General features: G+C 38.6%; 2 protein-coding genes across 2 annotated transcripts in view; both read left to right on the plus strand.

Moving 5' to 3' along the window:
* The window catches only part of lhx2 (LIM homeobox 2), a 166,114-nt gene extending 154,657 nt beyond the window's left edge, over positions 1-11,457 (plus strand). Inside the window, exon 5 of the mRNA XM_062959496.1 lies at positions 11,336-11,457. Within this exon, the coding sequence (XP_062815566.1) occupies positions 11,336-11,341 (6 nt within the window). The 3' untranslated portion in view covers positions 11,342-11,457. The remainder of the gene's footprint in view (positions 1-11,335) is intronic.
* Positions 1-23,927, plus strand: part of nek6 (NIMA related kinase 6) — an 82,881-nt gene that overhangs the window by 52 nt on the left and 58,902 nt on the right. Inside the window, exon 2 of the mRNA XM_062959498.1 lies at positions 11,336-11,457. Coding sequence (XP_062815568.1) covers positions 11,336-11,457 — 122 coding nt within the window. The remainder of the gene's footprint in view (positions 1-11,335; positions 11,458-23,927) is intronic.

Here is a 23,927-nt window from a genome sequence, read left to right on the forward strand (position 1 = left end):
TGTATGACACAGCAAACGAGATAGACATGCTGGATTTCGCATCACAAAATCACAAGTCGAACACTTCCCAAGTGTCTAGGACTGTGTGATGTATTATTATTATTGTTATTATTATTATTATTTTATTGTATGACATAGCAAACAAGATAGACATGCTGGATTTCGCATCAAAAAATCACAAGTCGAACACTTCCCAAGTGTCTAGGACTGTGTGATGTATTATTATTATTGTTATTATTATTATTATTTTATTGTATGACATAGCAAGCAAGATAGACATGCTGGATTTTGCATCACAAAATCACAAAGTGAACACTTCCCAAGTGTCTAGGACTGTGTGATGTATTATTATTATTGTTATTATTATTATTATTTTATTGTATGACATAGCAAACAAGATAGACATGCTGGATTTCGCATCACAAAATCACAAGTCGAACACTTCCCAAGTGTCTAGGACTGTGTGATGTATTATTATTATTGTTATTATTATTATTATTTTATTGTATGACACATAAAACAAGATAGACATGCTGGATTTCGCATCACAAAATCACAAGTCGAACACTTCCCAAGTGTCTAGGACTGTGTGATGTATTATTATTATTGTTATTATTATTATTATTTTATTGTATGACACATAAAACAAGATAGACATGCTGGATTTCGCATCACAAAATCACAAGTCAAACACTTCCCAAGTGTCTAGGACTGTGTGATGTATTTTTGGATGATGCGTGCAGATCTCAGTAGGGTGGCCTTTTGCAGTTGGCAGATCGTGATTTTGTCAATGTCTGTTGTTTCCAAATGCCGGCTGAGATCTTTTGGCACGGCACCCAGTGTGCCCATCACCACCGGGACCACCTGCACTGGTTTCTGCCAGAGTCTTTGCAGTTCAATCTTGAGGTCCTGATAGCGGCTGGGTTTTTCCTGTTGTTTTCCGTCAATGCGATTGTCACCTGGGATGGCAACATCAATGATCCTATGATCCTCAGCTGCTGTAAGAAAATTGCACAGACAGACTACAAACAGAGGCACAACTATGTGGCCCAAATGATTCATTGGAACATGCCTCAAGTACCACCTCCCAGCAGAGAAGGACTGGTGGGATCACAAACCTGCACAATTATTATTATTATTATTTCTTCATTTCTATCCCACTTTTCTCCCATGAGTGGGATTCAAAGCAGCGTACAACATATAAAATTAATACAAATACATCAGATTACAATACATATTTTAGTCTTTTTGTTGAGACTGGGTTTCTATACTGATTCAGGAGCAAGTAAAGGGCAGGCTGGAAACTTCAGAAATTGTGTTGTCGAAGGCTTTCATGGCCAGCATCAAAGGGTTGTTGTATGTTTTCCGGGCTGTATGGCCATGTTCCAGAAGTATTCTCTCCTGACGTTTCACCCACATCTATGGCAGGCATCCTCAGAGGTTGTTGTTGTTATTTTATTATTATTATCATTATTATTATCATCATTATTAATATTATTGTGTTGTTGAAGGCTTTCATGGCCAGGATCACAGGGTTGTTGTATATTTTCCGGGCTATATGGCCATGTTCCAGAAGTATTCTCTCCTGACGTTTCGCCCACATCTATGGCAGGCATCCTCAGAGGTTGTGAGGTTGTTGTTGTTGTTGTTGTTATTATTATTATTATTATTGTGTTGTTGAAGGCTTTCATGGCCAGGATCACAGGGTTGTTGTATGTTTTCCGGGCTGTGTGGCCATGTTCCAGAAGTATTCTCTCCTGACGTTTCGCCCACATCTATGGCAGGCATCCTCAGAGGTTGTGAGGTATGGAGAAACTTCAGAAATTGTTTCAGTTTTCTAAAGGCTAATGAGATATTCTGCCCAAAACTGTACCGATTTATAAAAACATAAATCCAGTTGGTGCCGATATGACTTACATTTTTCTAGGATTTAATATATGACTGTGCCAGGTGTACTAATGTAATAAATGCGTAGTTGCGCGGTGTGATTTCTGTGTGAATTTTTGTATATTCATAGTTACAGTAGAGTCTCACTTATCCAAGCCTCGCTTATCCAAGCCTCTGGATTATCCAAGCCATTTTTGTAGTCAATGTTTTTAATATAACGTGATATTTTGGTGCTAAATTCGTAAATACAGTAATTACAACATAACATTACTGCGCATTGAACTACTTTTTCTGTCAAATTTGTTGTTAAACATGATGTTTTGGTGCTTAATTTGTAAAATCATAACCTAATTTGATGTTTAATAGGCTTTTCCTTAATCCCTCCTTATTATCCAAGATATTCACTTATCCAAGCTTCTGCCAGCCCGTTTAGCTTGGATAAGTGAGACTCTACTGTACTTTGCTTATCCACTATTGCAACCTCTTTGTTTTTAACCTGATGTTTTAATTCTGCGTTGTGTTCTTTAACTTACTGTGTATATTTTTTATTGGTTTTCGTTTTTGTCCTGATGTTTTATATTTTATCATTGTTTGTATTTTGAATTTGCTGTAAGCCACCCCGAGTCCCCTTCGGGGGAGATGGAGGCGGGATACAAATAAACTTATTATTATTATTATTACGATGAACTACTATGAGTCGCATGCGGGGTGAACTACAACTCCCAATATGTAGGTCAGTTCTCTCCAATATTTTCTATTGGTCATGTTAGGTCTGTGTGCCACGTTTGGTCCAGATCTGGACATCGCCCACAAACATACAACCCACGTTGATAGATATAGATTATAGATTTAGATAGAGAGATGCATCTGCTACCCACAAAGGGTGCACCTAACGCTCGTCCCCTTAATCGTCTACCTATAGCAGGGGTCCCCAAACTAAGGCCCGGGGCCCGGATGCGGCCCTCCAAGGTCATTTACCTGGCCCCTGCCCTCAGTTTTATAATATAATATTTTTATATCAGTTTTAATAATATAATACATTTATATATATATATATATATATATATATATATATATATATATAAATAATTGATAATAATCTTATGTTATACAATATAATACTAATAGTAATACCATATAATAATATTAATTATATGTTATATATTAGATATTATATAATAGTATAGTGGTATAGTTCAATATAGTAATATATAATGCTAATATTGTGTTATGCTAATAATATAATATATTGTATGTACATACAGCTGCTCTGAGTCCCCTTCGAGGTGAGAAGGGTGGGATATAAATGTAGTAAATAAACGCAGTAAATAATAATTAATTTTAGACTTAGGCTCGGCCAAAGTCTGACATGACTTGAAGGCACACAACAACAACTACAATCCTAATTAACTTGACTATCTCATTGGCTAGTAGCAGGCCCACACTTTCCATTGAAATCCTAATAGGTTTATGTTGGTTAAAATTGTTTTCATTTTTAAATATTGTATTTGTATTGTTCTTTCGTTGTTCTTGCTGTTGTTGCACTACAAATAAGACATGTGCAGTATGCATAGGAATTTGTTTGTATTTTTTTTCAAATGATAATTCGGCCCCTCAACAGTCTGAAGGATTGTGGACCGGCCCTCTGCTTTAAAAGTTTGGGGACCCCTGACCTAGAGTATGTTTGTCCCCAGGATCCCAGAATAGCTTCCTCTTTTGAGCAGCACAGCATGTCCCTTGGGTCTCAGTGAGGATCATGTGAGTCGGCGCAGATCGCTTTTCAAAACTGATATTTCATCGTTACTCCTGAAGCTGTGCAAGCAGAGATGCTCTGAAGCCAATACTAGCCAGGCAAAAATACTGTATATACTCAAGTATAAGCCTAGTTTTTCAGCCCTCTTTTTAAAACTGAAAAAGCCCCACTCAGCTTATACTCGGGTGAGGGTCCTGGTCGGCTTATATTTGAGTCAGCTTATACTAACTGCCATTCTGGAGCAGAATGAAGAAGGCGGGGCCAGGAAGACATCTTTCCACCATGTCTCCTGTATCAATTTAATGATATAAAGATATATATAATAATAATATACTATACTAATATTATAATACATTGTATATACATGTAATATTGATAATAATATTATGATGTAATACAATGTAATAATAATTCACTATTATAATTGTATATTTATATTACATGCAATATTACTAATAATATTGCGATATAGTTGTATAATATAATATATTGTATGTATATATACTTGTAAACCGCCCTGAGTCCCCTTCGGGGTGAGAAGGGCGGTATATAAATGTTGCAAATAAATAATAAATAAATAAGTTTATTTTTCCCCCTATTATTATTGTGATGAGTCATGGGCCATGTAGTCCCGTTCCTGGCACTGTGGTGCTAGATGAAGAGGAAAACTTGGGTTTTTCACCGTTTCAGTCAGAATTGGAACTTTCCCAGCCAGATTTGGAAACCTTGCACCTGCAAGAGATTTGTCTTCCAGAAGTCTGTCAAACAAGCCCTGAACCTAAATCTCCTACGTTTTCTCGCCATGAGTTTTGTAAACAACAGAGGGGAGTTCAAGCGGCCTCTCGCAGGAGTGCGAGGATAGCTGCTAAGCATTCAGCTGATTAAGTCTGCTTTCCATGGGAAACTTTAAGGAGTCACACATCTGGACTCAGAGAATAGCTTTCGTTTCTGGTTCTCCAGAGAACTGCTCTTTGGCGGGAAAACGGGACCCTATTTAGGTGTTTTACCCACAAAGGGATCTTGCGGAGTCAATTCGTCAGCTACCGGAGTAGCGTGTGTGGACAGCTACTCCGTTTCCAAGCCTCGTTCCTGTTTCAAGCCTTGTTCCCGATTTCAAGCCTTCGTTTCCAGCCTTGTTTTACTCTCCGGATCTTGCCTTGTTTTCCGGACCTTGCCAAGTAATTCCACGGATCCTATTCTTGCTCCTTGTTTCCTTGTTGCCTTGAATCAAGCCTTGTGTTCCAAGAATCAAGTTATTTCCTAGCCTTGCTCAAGTTCATGGACTAAAGGACCTTGTCATCTCCCCTCACTTGCTTGGCAAGTGAGTGTTTCGGTTATTGGATTACAACTTTGGACCTTAATATTTCATATTGGACATTGTTTCCTTGGACTAATTTTGACCTTTCCTGAAAGGTCTACTCCTGGACTAATTCATACGCTTGCTTTTATTAACTTTATATATTTCCTTAATAAAGATATTAGATAGATTCTGGCTTCTGTGTATGGTTATTGGTGCTCTGCTGCCTGGGTCGTGACAATTATTGGCATTATTACATTTATTATTTTTCTCTATTATTGTTGCTAGGATTACATTTATTTTACTCTATTATTATTATTATTATTATTATTATTATTATTATTATTATTATAATGTGGTAGCACAGTGTGTTAAAGCGCTGAGCTGCTGAACTTGCAGACCGAAAGGTCCCAGGTTCAAATCCTAGGAGCGGAATGAGCACCCGCTGTTAGCCCCAGCTCCTGCCAACCTAGCAGTTCGAAAACATGCCAATGTGAGTAGATCAATAGGTACCGCTCCGGCAGGAAGGTAACAGCGCTCCATGCAGTCATGCCGGGCACATGACCTTAGAGGTGTCTACGGACAACGCTGGCTCTTCGGCTTAGAAATGGAGATGAGCACCAACCCCCAGAGTCAGACACAACTGGACTTAATGTCAGGGGAAACCTTTACCTTTACCTTACTTATTATTTCACTCTGATATTATTATTATTATTATTATTATTATTATTGCATTTATTATTTTACTCTATTTATTATTACATGTATTTTTTCCCCTATTTATTATTATTATCATTATTACATGTATTATTTTACTCTATTGTTATTAAAAGGACCCATAAGCACATTGACATTGAAGAAGATGAGAATAATGATTTGATCCGAGTTGGGCAGTCTTATCTTAAATTTGAGCTTGATGTAAATATTCAAAAACATTGAACCTACTGATGCCTCAATTAATGTAATTTTATTGGTATCTATTTTTATTTCTGAAATTTACCACCCTCGGCTTATACTGGAGTCAATGTTTTCCCAGGTTTTTTTGTGGTAAAATTAGGTGCCTCGGCTTATATTTGGGTCGGCTTATACTCGAGTATATACGGCACTTTTCCTTGCCATACCGGCCTGAACTATGAATCCCCGTGTCACAGCCGGCGAGCACACCTTGTGCTCCTTGCTGCACCCAAGAGAAGCATGCTCACAGGTAAGGCGTGAGTTTGTTTCTTCCTGGACACGTCTGTTCCTACACGGATCACTGGCTGACTTGAAACCAAGATGACTCAATTGAGGCTGTTGCATTTTGAGCGCACCATTCACTGGAAAGTCCATCGTTCTTGGTAAAGCGGAAGGGGAAGAGGATCAGCGTCACAGCATCAAGCAAGACAGTTGTGGGTCCGAGTTCACAAGTGGTGGCTGAGGTTTTTCGCCATAAGCAGATACCCAACCGCACATGTTGCTAGTTCCTAAACATGTGTAAATTTCTCTCTGTTGAGGCCTGGGCTTCTTTTGCAATAAGCTTTGGAGTCATTCTTCTCAGACGTTTGGGTGACTCACTTTTGAACTGGCGACATCCTGTGTTTGCCTTGACTAATGCGGGGAAGTGTGTCACAGTCCATAGTGCGATGGGTTGAACTGGAGATGCGTGTAAGATTAGCATTGAATGGCCTTGCAGCTACAAAGCATTGCTGCTTCCTACCTGGGGGAAAATAATAATAATAATAATAATAATAATAACAACAACAACAACAACAACCCAACAAAATATTGCACGGAAAGTTCCTTGACAAAATTGAAGGAAAAGCTGGTAAGGAGAAGACCTGGCTCTGGCTCACGAATGGGACGCTGAAGAAGGAGACAGAAGGCCTGATCCTTGCAGCCCAGGAGCAAGACATCAGGACAAAGGCCATTAATAATAATAATAATAATAATAATAATAATAATAATAATAATAATAGAAGACCTGGCTCTGGCTCACGAATGGGAACCTGAAGAAGGAGACTGAAGGCCTGATCCTTGCAGCCCAGGAGCAAGACATCAGGACAAAGGCAATTCAGGCCAAGATCGAAAAATCAGCTGATGACCCAAAATGCAGACTCTGCAAGGAAACCGACGAAACCATGGATCATCTCTTCAGCTGCTGTAAGTAAATTGCACAGACAGACTACAAACAGAGGCACAACTACGTGGCCCAAATGATCCATTGGAACTTATGCCTCAAGTACCACCTCCCTGCAGTAAAGAACTGGTGGGATCACAAACCTGCAAAAGTCTTGGAAAATGAGCACGCAAAGATACTGCGGGACTTCCGAATCCAGACTGACAAAGTTCTGGAACACAACACACCAGACATCACAGTTGTGGAAAAGAAAAGGGTTTGGATCATTGATGTTGCCATCCCAGGCAACAGTCGCATTGACGAAAAACAACAGGAAAAACTCAGCCGCTCTCAGGACCTCAAGACTGAACTTCAAAGACTCTGGCAGAAACCAGTGCAGGTGGTCCCGGTGGTGATGGGCACACTGGGTGCCGTGCCAAAAGATCTCAGCCGGCATTTGGAAACAATAGACATTGACAAAATTACGATCTGCCAACTGCAAAGGGCCACCCTGCTGGGATCTGTGTGCATCATCCGAAAATACATCACACAGTCCTAGACACTTGGGAAGTGTTCGACTTGTGATTTTGTGATACGAAATCCAGCATATCTATCTTGTTTGCTATGTCATACAATAATAATAATAATAATAATAATAATAATAATAATAATAATAATAATAATAAATCACACAGTCCTAGACACTTGGGAAGTGTTCGACTTGTGATTTTGTGAAACGAAATCCAGCATATCTGTCTTGTTTGCTGTGTCATGATAAAATAATAATAATAATAATAATACATCACACAGTCCTAGACACTTGGGAAGTGTTCGACTTGTGATTTTGTGATACGAAATCCAGTATGTGTATCTTGTTTGCTGTGTCATAATAAAATAATATAAAACTTTATTTATATACCGCCCTATCTCCCGGATGGGACTCAAGGCGGTTTCCAATCATAAAAACGACACATACAAATATCCGACAAGCCCCAACTCTTCTGGGTTTCAGAAAGGCTGTGAAAACAAGCTTTTAACAAGTAATACGATAACGTCGACATGGTCCGATTGAAGGCTGAAGCATGAGGTTTTTAGACAAATGGATCTAATTTACATGTGTTTTAATTGTTATAATGTATTTTAATGATGTATTTTTATAGTTTTAATTGATTATATGTACTGTTTTTGTTTTATTATTATGTTCTTGGCATTAAATGTTGCCAACTGTTGTAAGCCGCCCTGAGTCCCCCCGGGTGAGAAGGGCAGGGTATAAATGCTGGAAATAAATAAATAAAATACATTACATAGCAGCATAATAACACATTATTAAACAAGGTAAAACAATACAATTATATAGCAATAAATAACACTTACACAACCTGATCAAGGGGATGGGAACCATAAACCCAATATATTAAAGTGTATCATTTCAGGCTAATTTCGGGAATCCTTTGTTGGAAAGTATTAGCTGGTCCTGATTGCTTCCCTTGTTTTCCGAGTGTTGCTTTTTATTTACTGTCCTGATTTTAGAGGTTTTTAAAAAGTACAGTAGAGTCTCACTTATCCAACACTTGCTTATCCAGCGTTCTGGATTAGCTTATACAATGCATTTTTGTAGTCAATGTTTTCAATATATCGTGATATTTTGTTGCTAAATTCGTAAATACAGTAGTTACTACATAGCATTACTGCGCATTGAACTACTTTTTTTGTCAAATTTGTTGCAGAACATGATGTTTTGGTGCTTAATTTGTAAAACCATAACCTAATTTGATGTTTAATAGGCTTCTCCTTACTCCCTCCTTATTATCCAACATATTCGCTTATCCAACGTTCTGCCGGCCCGTTTATGTTGGATAAGCGAGACTCTACTGTACTGGTAGCCAGATTGTGTTCACTTTCATGGTTTCCCCCTTTCTGTTGTAATTGCCCATGTGCTTGTGGATTTCACTTGCTTCTCTGTGTAGCCTGACCGTATCTGAACATAGGATCACAGTGCCACTGTGACACCGAGTCCTTGATGGAGTAATTCCTCATTCTTCCGCACACTGCTGGAGGTTTTTTTTTTGTGGTGTCGTAAATTAGTTAAATTAGTCTCCCCGCATAAAGCGGTACCTAAATTGACAGACGCAACTGTCTTTCGGGTTGCTTAGGTAAACAACATGTGTACTTGTATGATTTCTTTCCACTAGTCCTCGTATGCTGACCCCATTGCTTCCACATATTTGTGTTCTTGCTTTCCATAGTTCTTCCCAATTTCTTTCTCCTACTTTTATTCCCAGTTCTTCCTCCCATATTTCCCTTGTTGCTATCCCTTTCCTCCCACCTTTAATCTCTATTAATATTTTATATATCATACTGGTTATCCCTTTGGGATATTCATTTCCCTCTTTAGTCTGTTCTTTTAATACTATATTTTCAAATTTTGTCGGCTCTCTTTCCTCCCAGCTCTTTCTTTGCCAATTTTGGAACCATTTATCTAATTGGACCCAATGAAGCCATGATACACTTAAATCACCTAGGAGTCCCTTTATGTTGTTTTTCCCCTTTATTTGTTCCCTCCAACTTCTAATTTTGTCTAATTTCTTCCTTTTCAGTTCCTTATCCATCACATTTTTTTAAGTTTTTAGGAAATTTCTTCTCCATTATCACTGGCATTCTTTTAGAATTCTCTTTAATGAAGTGGTTTTTATATTTATTCCATATTATCAATACGTTTTTAATACATTTCCCATTTGGTTGATTTCCTTTTTTGAATGTTCTTTAAAAATATATTTTCTAATCTCATTTCTATATCTTTAGTAATTATTTCCATCCAGTCTATTTCTACTTTATTTAGCATCCCTTCTACCACATGTCTCAACTGGTTTGCTTCATAATAACTTTTGATTTCAGGTAATCCTAGTCCTCCTTCCTTTTGTGGTTTGTACCAATAGCATTTGTTTATTCTGGGTTTTTTCCCCCATTATTACAAAATTTATTTGTTAATTGTTGCCATTTGTTCAATTCAGTTTCTGATATTTTGAGAAATAAGAAATTTACTTTAGGTAATACTAGCTGTGCCCAGCCACGTGTTGCTGTGGCGAAGTATGGTAGTATGGGAAATAAAGTATTGAGGAACTGGTGGTAGTTAAGGTAGAGGGTAAAGGTGTAAAGTCCAGATAATCCAGTTAAAGCAGATAATATATAAGATTACTAGCTGTGCCCGGCCACGCGTTGCTGTGGCTTATGGGAATCCTTTGTTGGCCAGGTGGAATAGCAGTGAATAGCCTTGCAGTCTCAAAGCCTGGCCGTTTTGCTGGAGTAGCTGGAACTGTTTGTTGTATGAACGTAGAGGCATGGATGAGGGGTTGTGCTGCCAAGTTTAGTGTTTCTGGGACGTGTAGTTTTGTTGTTTTGTCCTAGGCTGAAATGTCACTACCCTTTTATATATATAGTTAGCAGTGAATAGCCTTGCAGCCTCAAAGCCTGGCCGTTTTCTGGAGTAGCTGGAGCTGTTTGTTGTATGAACGTAGAGGCATGGATGAGGGGTTGTGCTGCCAAGTTTAGTGTTTCTGGGACGTGTAGTTTTGTTGTTTTGTCCTAGGCTGAAATGTCACTACCCTTTTATATATATAGTTAGCAGTGAATAGCCTTGCAGCCTCAAAGCCTGGCCGTTTTCTGGAGTAGCTGGAGCTGTTTGTTGTATGAACGTAGAGGCATGGATGAGGGGTTGTGCTGCCAAGTTTAGTGTTTCTGGGACGTGTAGTTTTGTTGTTTTGTCCTAGGCTGAAATGTCACTACCCTTTTATATATATAGATATGGGTTATATAGCTGTGTGGAAGGGCCTTGAGTCTACACTGCCATCTAATCCAGTTAAAATCTGATTATCTGTATTTTATAGGCAGTGTGGAAGAGGCCTAAGTGAGGCCTAACTCTGCCTGTCCCCTGGGTGAGTGGGTTGCTAGGAGACCAAGGGGGCGGAGCTTAGCCTTCTAACTGGCAGCAATTGGATAAAAACAATTATTCCTCTCCCTCGAATTAGGACTTTATTTTTCTTTTCTTTTTGTTGTATTAACCTAGAGGCATGGATGAGGGGTTGTGTTGTCAATTTTTGAGGTTGTGGGGTGTTTAGTTTTGTTGTTTTGTGGGTCGCCATGATGCCATTACTCTTTTATATATATAGATTTATTTGTTAATTGTTGCCATTTGTTCAATTCAATTTCTGATATTTTGAGGGGTATCATTATAAATAAGAAATTTACTTTAGGTAATATTTTCATTTTGAATAAGGCAATTGTATTTGTGTTCTTCTTCCCGCAGAGCTGAAAGGCGGCCTTTGGCATGCGACGATGGAAGGTCAGCATAATCATCCGCATCATCTCGGGGACCAGAACAACCCACTCTGCAAAGTGGCAGCCCAGGACTACCAGCATGATGCACAAGTAAGCCATCCTTTTTTGCTTTCTCACTTCCTCCTGGCCTTCCCGCATTTCATATCTTAAGAACACCATTGCCAGCGCGTTGGGTGGATTTCTGAATCAACCAAGTGGTTTCCTGCAGTCAAGAGGTCTGGGAAACAGCCCCATTTGGAGGGAGAGAGCCCCGTTATTATTTGCTGAGCCCCTTCATTAAGGAAGCAAAGCCAAACCCAGTGATGATGAGATTTGCAAAAACAATGTGTTGCCTGCAAACACATGGTGCCCGGTGCGCGGAACACGGCTCCCCCCCTTCCTTCTCTAATGCGGCAATTTGTCATATTAAGTCATTTAGTAGTAATTGATCTCCTTGAATTAGCCAAGTTACATTTGGAGCAATTAGGGTTAATTACGGCCTCATTTGGCAGGATGGAGCCCCTGTAATTATTCCATGAACAAGATTAGGAAGGGTTCTGATACAGCAGATACGGAGCACATGCAGGAATTTGCAATGGCAGAGTTAAAGGTAATCAGTCGCTAATCATGCCTTGATTTCTTCTGTGGGTCTGGCGTTGCCATGCGGGGTCATGGCCACTCCTCATCTCGGCTCCATGCGCAGTTTAGGACTGGTAATGAAAAACAAGGCCTTAGGGATCATGGAAGAAAATATTGGAAGACAGCAAGATAGGATTGCGGTTTCGGCATCTCTTGAAAGGTCTGGTTGAAAAGCAGACCCTCGTGGGCAGGGTTCCTGCATGAAGAACAATAGAAAGTGTAACGATGATGATGATGATTATTATTATTATTTTATTGTACGACACAGCAAACAAGATAGTCATGCTCGATTTCTTATCACAAAATCACAAGTCAAACACTTCACAAGCGTTTAGGACTGTGTGATGTATTTTCGGATTATTATTATTATTTTATTGTATGACACAGCAAACAAGATAGACATGCTGGATTTCTTATCACAAAATCACAAGTTGAACACTTCCCAAGTGTCTAGGACTGTGTGATGTATTTTCGGATTATTATTATTATTTTATTGTATGACACAGCAAACAAGATAGACATGCTGGATTTTGTATCACAAAATCACAAGTCGAACACTTCCCAAGTGTCTAGGACTGTGTGATGTATTTTCGGATGATGCGTGCAGATCCCAGCAGGGTGGCCTTTTGCAGTTGGCAGATCGTAATTTTGTCAATGTCTATTGTTTCCAAATGCCGGCTAAGATCTTTTGGCACGGCACCTAATGTGCCCATCACCACCGGGACCACCTGCACTGGTTTCTGCCAGTCTTTGAAGTTCAATCTTGAGGTCCTGATAGCGGCTGAGTTTTTCCTGTTGTTTTTCGTCAATGCGACTGTCACCTGGGATGGCGACATCAATGATCCAAACCTTTTTCTTTATCACAACTGTGATGTCTGGTGTGTTGTGTTCCAGAACTTTGTCAGTCTGGATTCGGAAGTCCCACAGTATCTTTGCATGCTCATTTTCGAAGACTTTTGCAGGTTTGTGATCCCACCAGTTCTTTGCTGCTGGGAGGTGGGACTTGAGGCATAAGTTCCAATGAATCATTTGGGCCACAGAGTTGTGCCTCTGTTTGTAGTCTGTCTGTGAGATTTTCTTAGAGTAGCTGAGGATATGATCCATGGTTCCGTCAGCTTCCTTGCAGAGTCTGCATTTTGGGTCTTCAGCTGATTTTTCGATCTTGGCCTTAATTGCATTTGTTCTGATGGCTTGCTCCTGGGCTGCAAGGATCAGGCCTTCTGTCTCCTTCTTCAGGGTTGTTGTTATTATTATTATTATTATTATTATTATTATTATTATTATTATTATTATTAGTGTAACGAAGGTGTTGTGAAATGGATGTAGGCTAGCTATTGATAAACATTCTTGGCTGTGCCAGGAATTGGGTGATGGAGAAGATCATGTTTGGAATCTGTGAAATGGCCTTCTCTGGTTGTTTGAGGGGGATCTTCTGTTGTCCATAGACTTCTCTAATCGTTGCCGGCATTGAGTTGTATGTTTTCCGGGCTGTCTGACCATGTTCCAGAAGTATTCTCTCCTGAGGTTTCGCCCACATCTATGGCAGGCATCCTCAGAGGTAGATGTGGGCGAAACGTCAGGAGAGAATACAGTAGAGTCTCACTTATCCAAGGCTGGACATTACCCCAATGTATATAGACGGGGTGAGCTCCTGTCTGTCAGCTCTAGCTTGTGGGAACATGAGAGAAGCCTCATATATATTACAACTAGCTGTGCCCGGCCACGTGTTGCTGTGGCGTTGTCTGGTGGTGTTGGTGAGAAATTGTTGAAGTAGTGGTGGTATTGAATGTCTGTTGTATGGTTGTCTTTATGTTTAGTATGCACACTGAAGTGGATTATATGGCAGTGTGGAGTCAAGATAATCCAGTGCAAAGCAGATAATATAAGATTCTAAGTGGGTTATATAGCTATGTTGAAGGGCCTTGAGTCTACACTGCCATATATTCCCGTTCAAATCTGATAATCTGTGGAAGAGGCCTAAGTGAGGCCTAACTGTGCCTGTCCCCTGGGCTGAGGAGGTTGCTAGGAGACCAAGTGGGCAGAGATTAGTCCTCTAACTGGCAGCAATTGGATAAAAACAATTATTCCTTTCCCTGTAATTAGGACTTTATTTTTCTTTTCTTTTTGTTGTATCAACCTAGAGCCGTGAATGATGGTTGTGTTGCCAAATTTCGAGGTTGGAGGGCCTGTAGTTTTGTTGTTTTGTCCGCTGCCCTGATGCCATCACTCTTTTATATATATAGAGTCTCACTTTTCCAACACTCGCTTATCCAAGCTTCTGGATTATCCAAGCCATTTTTGTAGTCAATGTTTTCAATATATCGTGATATTTTGATACTAAATTAGTAAATGCAGTAATTACTATGTAGCATTACTGCGTATTGAACTACTTTTTCTGTCAAATTTGTTGTATAACATGATGTTTTGGTGCTTAATTTGTAAAATCATAACTAATTTGATGTTTAATAGGCATTTCCTTAATCCCTCCTTATTATCCAACATATTCACTTATCCAACGTTCTGCCGGCCCGTTTATGTTGGATAAGTGAGACTCTACTGTACTTCTGGAACATGGCCAGACACCCCGTAAAACATACAACAACCCTGTGATCCCGGCCATGAAAACCTTTGACAACACGTTGCCGGCATGTCTGCATGGGGTGCATGTTTACCTCCCTGCTGAGGCAGTACCTATTGATCTACTCGCATGCTAGATAGGCAGAAGCTAGGGCTCACCCCGATTTGCGTCTTCGAATTGCCAACCCTCTGGTCAGCAGATCTCCTGCAGTTAGTGGTTTGGCTCGCTATGCTACCATCACCCATATATGAGTCTACACTGCCAGATATTCAAATTGAAAGCAGATAGACTGGATTTAACGTCAGGGGAAAACCTTTACCTAATCTGGATTCAGGAACTGGATTATATGGCAAGTTAGATGGAGCCATAGTCTTCATGCCTCATATTATGTGCAAAGGGGACACCCATGCAACTCAACAATGGAATTTCCATGATGTACAATGGCGTTAACACACTGAATATTGCAATGTGTTTGCCCTGAATAGTGGGTCTAAACAGTCTAAAATGTTATTTGTTTTGGGCAACAATGGATGGCCTGTGACAGCTGTATATTCCCACAATCTCAGGACCTTGCATGCCTAAAAGATTGCAGATTGGGAAAGATGCAATCACTTGTCCTAATTAGGATAAGTGAATATGTACCATACTTTTGAGTTTTGATAGAATCACTGCCCATGGAGTCAGAGCAACAATGCAGGTTGGAAAAGAGCAAATCTTCTTGACTTGAGTAGCAACTCAGTGTAGACAACCGTAGTTTTAAAAGCCTTTATTTTCTTATATATTTTTTCTGCCAAATGATTGAGCTCCGTTCATTTGTTAGATGCTTGGAGCTGGTGCAACACATCCGTTTTCATTAGTGTTGGCGTAAGCGAGGTGTCATAAAAACGTCTTCCGAAGGAACCCCCACAGTCTCTTCCTTTCTGCTTCAAAGTGTGTGCGTTGCAGATTCTTTTGCGTATGATTAACATAGAGGACCCTGTCTTACACTAAATCAGACTGTTTGTTCCTCTGGCCCAGCACTACTCTCCACTTGCCAGGATCTCTGTCCAAAGAAGAGACTTTCCAAGCCATTTCCTGTTCCTTTTTCCAACTGCATTCCTGGGGATTCTGTCTAGGAACGTCCCAGCACAAGGCATGTGTCCAACCAGGGTTTGTTAATGTGCTCTTGCGTTAAAGGAAAGCAAGGCTGTTCCTATGAGGAAGTGTTTGATTAAGGGTTGTTGTGTGTTTTCCGCATTAGTATTATTAACGTTTCACCCACATCTGTGGCAGGCATCCTCAGAAGTTGTGAGGTAGCTGGTCAGGCCCTGGGGACTTGAATTCGTTTAGAGTGGCCAGGTGTTCCTGGACAACTTGTTTCCCTATTTGGGGTTGGATTTCCCCCAATCCTTCGTCCATTCCATGTTGCTGAGGTTGAAGATGGCTTTCTTTTTGTGAGAAGACCGAGGCAAAGAAGGCATTAAGTAGTTCTGCCTTTTCCCTGTCCCCTGTCGCCATCACCCCATCTTCTCCTTGCAATGGCCCTATCGCCTCCTTTTCTTCCTTTTTCTACCAACGTAAGCAAAAAAGCCTTTTTTGTTGTTTTTTATGTCCCTGGCAAGCCTGAGCTCATTTTGCGCTTTAGCCTTGCGAACCTTTTCCCTACAGATGTTGGCTATACGTTTGAATTCTTCTTTGGTGATTTCTCCCCTTTTCCACTTCTTGTGCATGTCACTTTTGAGCTTTAGCTCAGTTAGAAGTTCTTTGGACATCCATTCTGGCTTCTTTGCACTTGTCTTATTTTTCTTCTTTGTTGGCACTGTTTGCATTTGCGCCAGTGCCAACTTATCCAAGCCTCGCTTATCCCACTATAATAATATAAATTTATTTGTTTGACCAGTCATGTGACCATTTCATATGTGTGTGTATACATATAATAATTACAATAATATATAAAATAAGTTTTAATTTCATATACAGTAGAGTCTCACTTATCCAAGCCTCGCTTATCCCTCTATAATAATAATAATTTATTTGTTTGACCAGTCATATGACTATTTCATATGTGTATGTATACATATAATAATTACAATAATATATAAAATAAGTCTTAACTTCATATACAGTAGAGTCTCACTTATCCCTCTATAATAATAATAATTTATTTGTTTGACCAGTCATATGACCATTTCATATGTGTTTGTATACATATAATAATTACAATAGTATATAAAATAAGTCTTAATTTCATATACAGTAGAGTCTCACTTATCCAAGCCTCGCTTATCCCTCTATAATAATAATAATTTATTTGTTTGACCAGTCATATGACTATTTCATATGTGTATGTATACATATAATAATTACAATAATATATAAAATAAGTCTTAACTTCATATACAGTAGAGTCTCACTTATCCCTCTATAATAATAATAATTTATTTGTTTGACCAGTCATATGACCATTTCATATGTGTTTGTATACATATAATAATTACAATAGTATATAAAATAAGTCTTAATTTCATATACAGTAGAGTCTCACTTATCCAAGCCTTGCTTATCCCTCTATAATAATAATAATTTATTTGTTTGACCAGTCATATGACTATTTCATATGTGTATGTATACATATAATAATTACAATAATATATAAAATAAGTCTTAACTTCATATACAGTAGAGTCTCACTTATCCCTCTATAATAATAATAATTTATTTGTTTGACCAGTCATATGACCATTTCATATGTGTTTGTATACATATAATAATTACAATAGTATATAAAATAAGTCTTAATTTCATATACAGTAGAGTCTCACTTATCCAAGCCTTGCTTATCCCTCTATAATAATAATAATTTATTTGTTTGACCAGTCATATGACCATTTCATATGTGTATGTATACATATAATAATTACAATAATATATAAAATAAGTCTTAACTTCATATACAGTAGAGTCTCACTTATCCCTCTATAATAATATAAATTTATTTGTTTGACCAGTCATATGACCATTTCATATGTGTGTGTATACATATAATAATTACAATAGTATATAAAATAAGTCTTAATTTCATATACAGTAGAGTCTCACTTATCCAAGCCTCGCTTATCCCTCTATAATAATAATTTATTTGTTTGACCAGTCATATGACCATTTCATATGTGTATGTATACATATAATAATTACAATAATATATAAAATAAGTCTTAATTTCATATACAGTAGAGTCTCACTTATCCAAGCCTTGCTTATCCCTCTGTAATAATAATAATAATTTATTTGTTTGACCACTCATATGACCATTTCATATGTGTATGTATATATATAATAATTACAATAATATATAAAATAAGTCTTAATTTCATATACAGTAGAGTCTCACTTATCCAAGGTTCTGGATTATCCAAGCCATTTTTGTAGCCAATGTTTTCAATACATCATGATATTTTGGTGCTAAATTCGTAAATACAGTAATTACAACATAACATTACTGCATATTGAACTATTTTTTCTGTCAAATGATGTTTTGGTGCTTAATTTGTAAAATCATATCCTAATTTGATGTGTCATAGGCTTTTCCTTAATCCCTCCTTATTATCCAAGATATTTGCTTATCCAAGCTTCTGCCAGCCCGTTTAGCTTGGATAAGTTTTTTTTTCTTTCTTCATTCCAACAATTAACAAAATTTAAGCGATGCATGTCTTATTTCAATATACATAATACCAAAAGTAAGTAATGCTTAAATGACATTTTAAACTATCCTTTTAGCTTGGATAAGTGAGACTCTACTGTATATTGAAAACATTGACTAAAAAAATGCGTTGGATAATCCAGAACGTTGGATAAGCGAGTGCTGGATAAGTGAGACTCTACTGTATGAGGAAGTGTTTGGTTAAGGGTTGTTGTGTGTTTTCCGGCTTAGTATTATTAACGTTTCACCCACATCTGTGGCAGGCATCCTCAGAAGTTGTGAGGTGTTGGTTAAGTTTCTGACATCTTGGTTTGGTTAAGTTTCTGACGTCTTTGTGTTTCAGAGTTACTTGTGACACTGTGATAATAATAATAATAATAATAATAATAATAATAATAATAATAATAATTTTATTCTTATATCCCGCCCCATCTCCCCGGAATTAGATCCGAGAAAGTGACAGGAAACCAGTGTAGCCAGTTCTCCGCTGGCAATGGGAATACAGCTTCCCCATCTCGGATACAAGCCGTATTGCGATATCAAGACATTGCGCGCAAGATTGCAATCTGGCAAAATATATTGTTGCATCCATATACGCAACCTAGAACTATTACATCAAATTAATCCTCAATTACACGTTGTATATTACGTGCAAAGGTGACACCCACGCAACTCAGCAATGGAATTTCCATCCATAATTACCCGAAACGAATAACATTTTAGAGTGTTTTCCGCCCGCTATTCAGCGCAAATGCATTGCAACATTGAGTGTGTTGACGCCATTGTACCTCATGGCTCTATCAATTCCCGTGCGGCTTCCGTGCAGATGGCGCAGGTTGGCGGCACATTACAAGGCTGACAGGACGGGTCAGGTGCATCTCGCAGGCGCCTTTAATTGGCTCTCTTCCGCAGTGGAAACTGTTCCGGCAGACAAGCCATCTCTTCCCTTCATCTCTCAAACACACGTTTTTCTCTCTTAACCAGTATGATGGTGAAAATATCTTGCCAATTTGCGACCGTGCATGCAATGTCTTGTATCCGAGATGGGGAAGCTGTATTACTGGTTTCCTGTCACTTTCTCGGATCTAATTCCAGAAATCCCTTCACAGTTTTGGAGTGAAAGACTTGTTGCATCAATGTGGTCCATAAAATAATAATAATAATAATAATAATTATTATTATTATTATTATTATTTTATTATGACACAGCAAACAAGATAGATATGCTGGATTTCGTATCACAAAATCACAGGTCGAACACTTCCCAAGTGTCTAGGACTGTGTGATGTATTTATTATTATTATTATTATTATTATTATTATTATTATTATTATTGTATGACACAGCAAACAAGATAGATATGCTGGATTTCGTATCACAAAATCACAAGTCGAACACTTCCCAAGTGTCTAGGACTGTGTGATGTATTTTTATTATTATTATTATTATTATTATTATTATTATTATTATTATTATTATGACACAGCAAACAAGATAGACATGCTGGATTTCGTATCACAAAATCACAAGTCGAACACTTCCCAAGTGTCTAGGACTGTGTGATGTATTTATTATTATTATTATTATTATTATTATTATTATTGTATGACACAGCAAACAAGATAGACATGCTGGATTTCGTATCACAAAATCACAAGTCGAACACTTCCCAAGTGTCTAGGACTGTGTGATGTATTTTTATTTTTATTATTATTATTATTATTATTATTATTATTATTATTATTATTATTATGACACAGCAAACAAGATAGACATGCTGGATTTCGTATCACAAAATCACAAGTCGAACACTTCCCAAGTGTCTAGGACTGTGTGATGTATTTTCAGATGATGCGCCCAGATCCCAGTAGGGTGGCCTTTTGCAGTTGGCAGATCGTATAAGTAATAATAGAGTAAAATAATAAATGTAATAATAATACAGTAGAGTCTCACTTATCCAACATTCGCTTATCCAACATTCTGGATTATCCAGCGCAGTCTGCCTTTTAGTAGTCAATGTTTTTGTAGTCAATGTTTTCAATACATCGTGATATTTTGGTGCTAAATTCGTAAATACAGTAATTACTACATAGCATTACTGCATATTGAACTACTTTTTCTGTCAAATATGTTGTATAACATGATGTTTTGGTGCTTAATTTGTAAAATCATAACCTAATTTGATGTTTAATAGGCTTTTCCTTAATCCCTCCTTACTATCCAACATATTCGCTTATCCAACGTTCTGCCGGCCCGCTTATGTTGGATAAGTGAGACTCTACTGTAATAAGATCAGAGTGAAATAATAAATGTATTAATAATAATAAAAAATAAAGTAAAATAAATGTAATAGTAGCAACAATAATAGAGAAAAATAATAAATGTAATAATACCAACAATAATAGAGAAAAATAATAAATGTAATAATACCAATAATAATAGAGAAAAATAATAAATGTAATAATACCAATAATAATAGAGAAAAATAGTAAATGTAATAATACCAATAATAATAGAGAAAAATAATAAATGTAATAATACCAATAATAATAGAGAAAAATAATACATGTAATAATACCAATAATAATAGAGAAAAATAATAAATGTAATAATACCAATAATAATAGAGAAAAATAATAAATGTAATAATACCAATAATAATAGAGAAAAATAATAAATGTACCATACATTCTCGAGTATAAGCTGACCCAAATATAAGCCAACCAGGACCCTCAACCGGGACTCAAAAAGATCTTGTCGTGGGTGTCTACTACAGACCTCCGAGTCAGGATGAAGGACTTGATGAAGCCTTCTGTCAACAGCTGACCAAACAGGCACAAAGAAGAGATATAGTAGTCATGGGCGATTTCAATTATCCCGATATCTGCTGGAAAACAAACTCAGCCAAGAGTACAAAGTCCAACAAATTCCTCACTTGCCTTGCAGATAATTTTATGGTCCAGAAGGTAGAAGAGGCAACAAGGGGATCAGCAACTCTTGATCTAATCTTAACAAATGTGGAAGACCTGATCAATACAGTTGAAGTGGTTGGATCCTTAGGGGCAAGTGACCATGTGCTCCTGCAGTTTGCAATACAAAGGAATGCTGAAACTAAGACAAGTCAAACACGCATTCTGGACTTTAAGAGAGCTGACTTCCAAAAAATGAAGGAATTACTGAGCGGCATTCCATGGACGCCGATATTAAAAAACAAGGGAGTTAAGGATGGATGGGAGTTTTTCAAAAGTGAAATACTCAAGGCGCAAATGCAAACAGTGCCAACAAAGAAGAAAAATAAGACAAGTGCAAAGAAGCCAGAATGGATGTCCAAAGAACTTCTAACTGAGCTAAAGCTCAAAAGTGACATGCACAAGAAGTGGAAAAGGGGAGAAATCACCAAAGAAGAATTCAAACGTATAGCCAACTCCTGTAGGGAAAAGGTTCGCAAGGCTAAAGCGCAAAATGAGCTCAGGCTTGCCAGGGACATAAAAAACAACAAAAAAGGCTTTTTTGCTTACGTTGGTAGAAAAAGGAAGAAAAAGGAGGCGATAGGGCCACTGCAAGGAGTAGATGGGGTGATGGTGACAGGGGATAGGGAAAAGGCAGAACTGCTTAATGCCTTCTTTGCCTCGGTCTTCTCACAAAAAGAAAGCCATCTTCAACCTCAGCAACATGGAATGGACGAAGGATTGGGGGAAATCCAACCCCAAATAGGGAAACAAGTTGTCCAGGAACACCTGGCCACTCTAAACGAATTCAAGTCCCCAGGGCCAGATCAGCTACATCCAAGAGTATTGAAGGAACTAGCGGAAGTTATTTCAGAACCACTGGCAATCATCTTCGAGAGTTCTTGGAGAACAGGAGAAGTCCCAGCAGATTGGAGGAGGGCGAATGTGGTCCCTATCTTCAAGAAGGGAAAAAAGAACGACCCAAACAATTACCGTCCGGTCAGCCTCACATCAATACCAGGCAAGATTCTGGAAAAGATCATTAAGGAAGTGGTCTGCGAACACTTAGAAACAAATGCGGTCATTGCTAATAGTCAACACGGATTTACCAAAAACAAGTCATGCCAGACTAATCTGATCTCTTTTTTCGACAGAGTTACGAGTTGGGTCGATACAGGGAATGCTGTGGATGTAGCGTACCTGGATTTCAGTAAGGCCTTCGACAAAGTCCCCCACGACCTTCTGGCAAACAAACTAGTAAAATGTGGGCTAGACAAAACTACGGTTAGGTGGATCTGTCATTGGCTAAGCGAACGAACCCAAAGGGTGCTCACCAATGCGTCGTCTTCATCATGGAAAGAAGTGACAAGTGGAGTGCCGCAGGGCTCCGTCCTGGGCCCGGTTCTGTTCAACATCTTTATTAACGACTTAGACGAAGGGTTAGAAGGCACGATCATCAAGTTTGCAGATGACACCAAACTCGGAGGGATAGCTAACACTCCAGAAGACAGGAGCAGAATTCAAAACGATCTTGACAGACTAGAGAGATGGGCCGAAACTCACAAAATGAAGTTCAACAGGGACAAATGCAAGATACTTCACTTCGGCAGAAAAAATGGAAATCAAAGATACAGAATGGGGGACGAGGCCTGGCTTGACAGCAGTGTGTGCGAAAAAGACCTTGGAGTCCTCGTGGACAACAAGTTAAACATGAGCCAACAATGTGATGCGGCTGCTAAAAAAGCCAATGGGATTCTGGCCTCATCAATAGGGGAATAACGTCTAGATCCAGGGAAGTCATGCTCCCCCTCTATTCTGCCTTGGTCAGACCACACCTGGAATACTGTGTCCAGTTTTGGGCACCGCAGATGAAGGGAGATGCTGACAAGCTGGAAAGCGTCCAGAGGAGGGCAACTAAAATGATGAAGGGTCTGGAGAACAAGCCCTATGAGGAGAGGCTTAAAGAGCTGGGCATGTTTAGCCTGCAGAAGAGAAGGCTGAGAGGAGACATGATAGCCATGTACAAATATGTGAGGGGAAGTCATAGGGAGGAGGGAGCAAGCTTATTTGCTGCTGCCCTGCAGACTAGGACACGGAACAATGGCTTCAAACTACAGGAAAGGAGATTCCACCTGAACATCAGGAAGAACTTCCTCACTGTGAGGGCTGTTCGGCAGTGGAACTCTCTCCCCCGGGCCGTGGTGGAGGCTCCTTCTTTGGAGGCTTTTAAGCAGAGGCTGGATGGCCATCTGTCGGGGGTGCTTTGAATGCGATTTCCTGCTTCTTAGCGGGGGGTTGGACTAGATGGCCCTTGAGGTCTCTTCCAACTCTACTATTCTATGATTCTATGATTCTATGATTCTCACCCGAGTGTAAGCCGAGGGGGGCTTTTTCAGTCTTAAAAAAAGGGCTGAAAAACTAGTCTTATACTCAAGTATATACAGTATTTAAAATGTAACTGGTTTATTTTACAAGACCTGTTTGTTTAGAAGATTATCATTGTTGTGCATGTATTCACAGCTGAATAAAAGCCCTTGCATTATATTATTATCACATCTCGAGGTATTTAATTTTGGAGTGAAGAATGAACATAAAATGCAATAAATAGGCACCCTGTGAAGTATACAGAAAGGATAAGCATTCTCCCTTAGAATGAACGTAGCATGTAAGAAATACATAAAATACAATAAATAAAAGCCCTGTGAAGTATGCAGGGAGGAGAAGCATATATTAGGCT

Source organism: Anolis carolinensis, unplaced genomic scaffold, assembly GCF_035594765.1.
Source record: "Anolis carolinensis isolate JA03-04 unplaced genomic scaffold, rAnoCar3.1.pri scaffold_7, whole genome shotgun sequence".
Classification (NCBI taxonomy): Eukaryota; Metazoa; Chordata; class Lepidosauria; order Squamata; family Dactyloidae; genus Anolis; species Anolis carolinensis.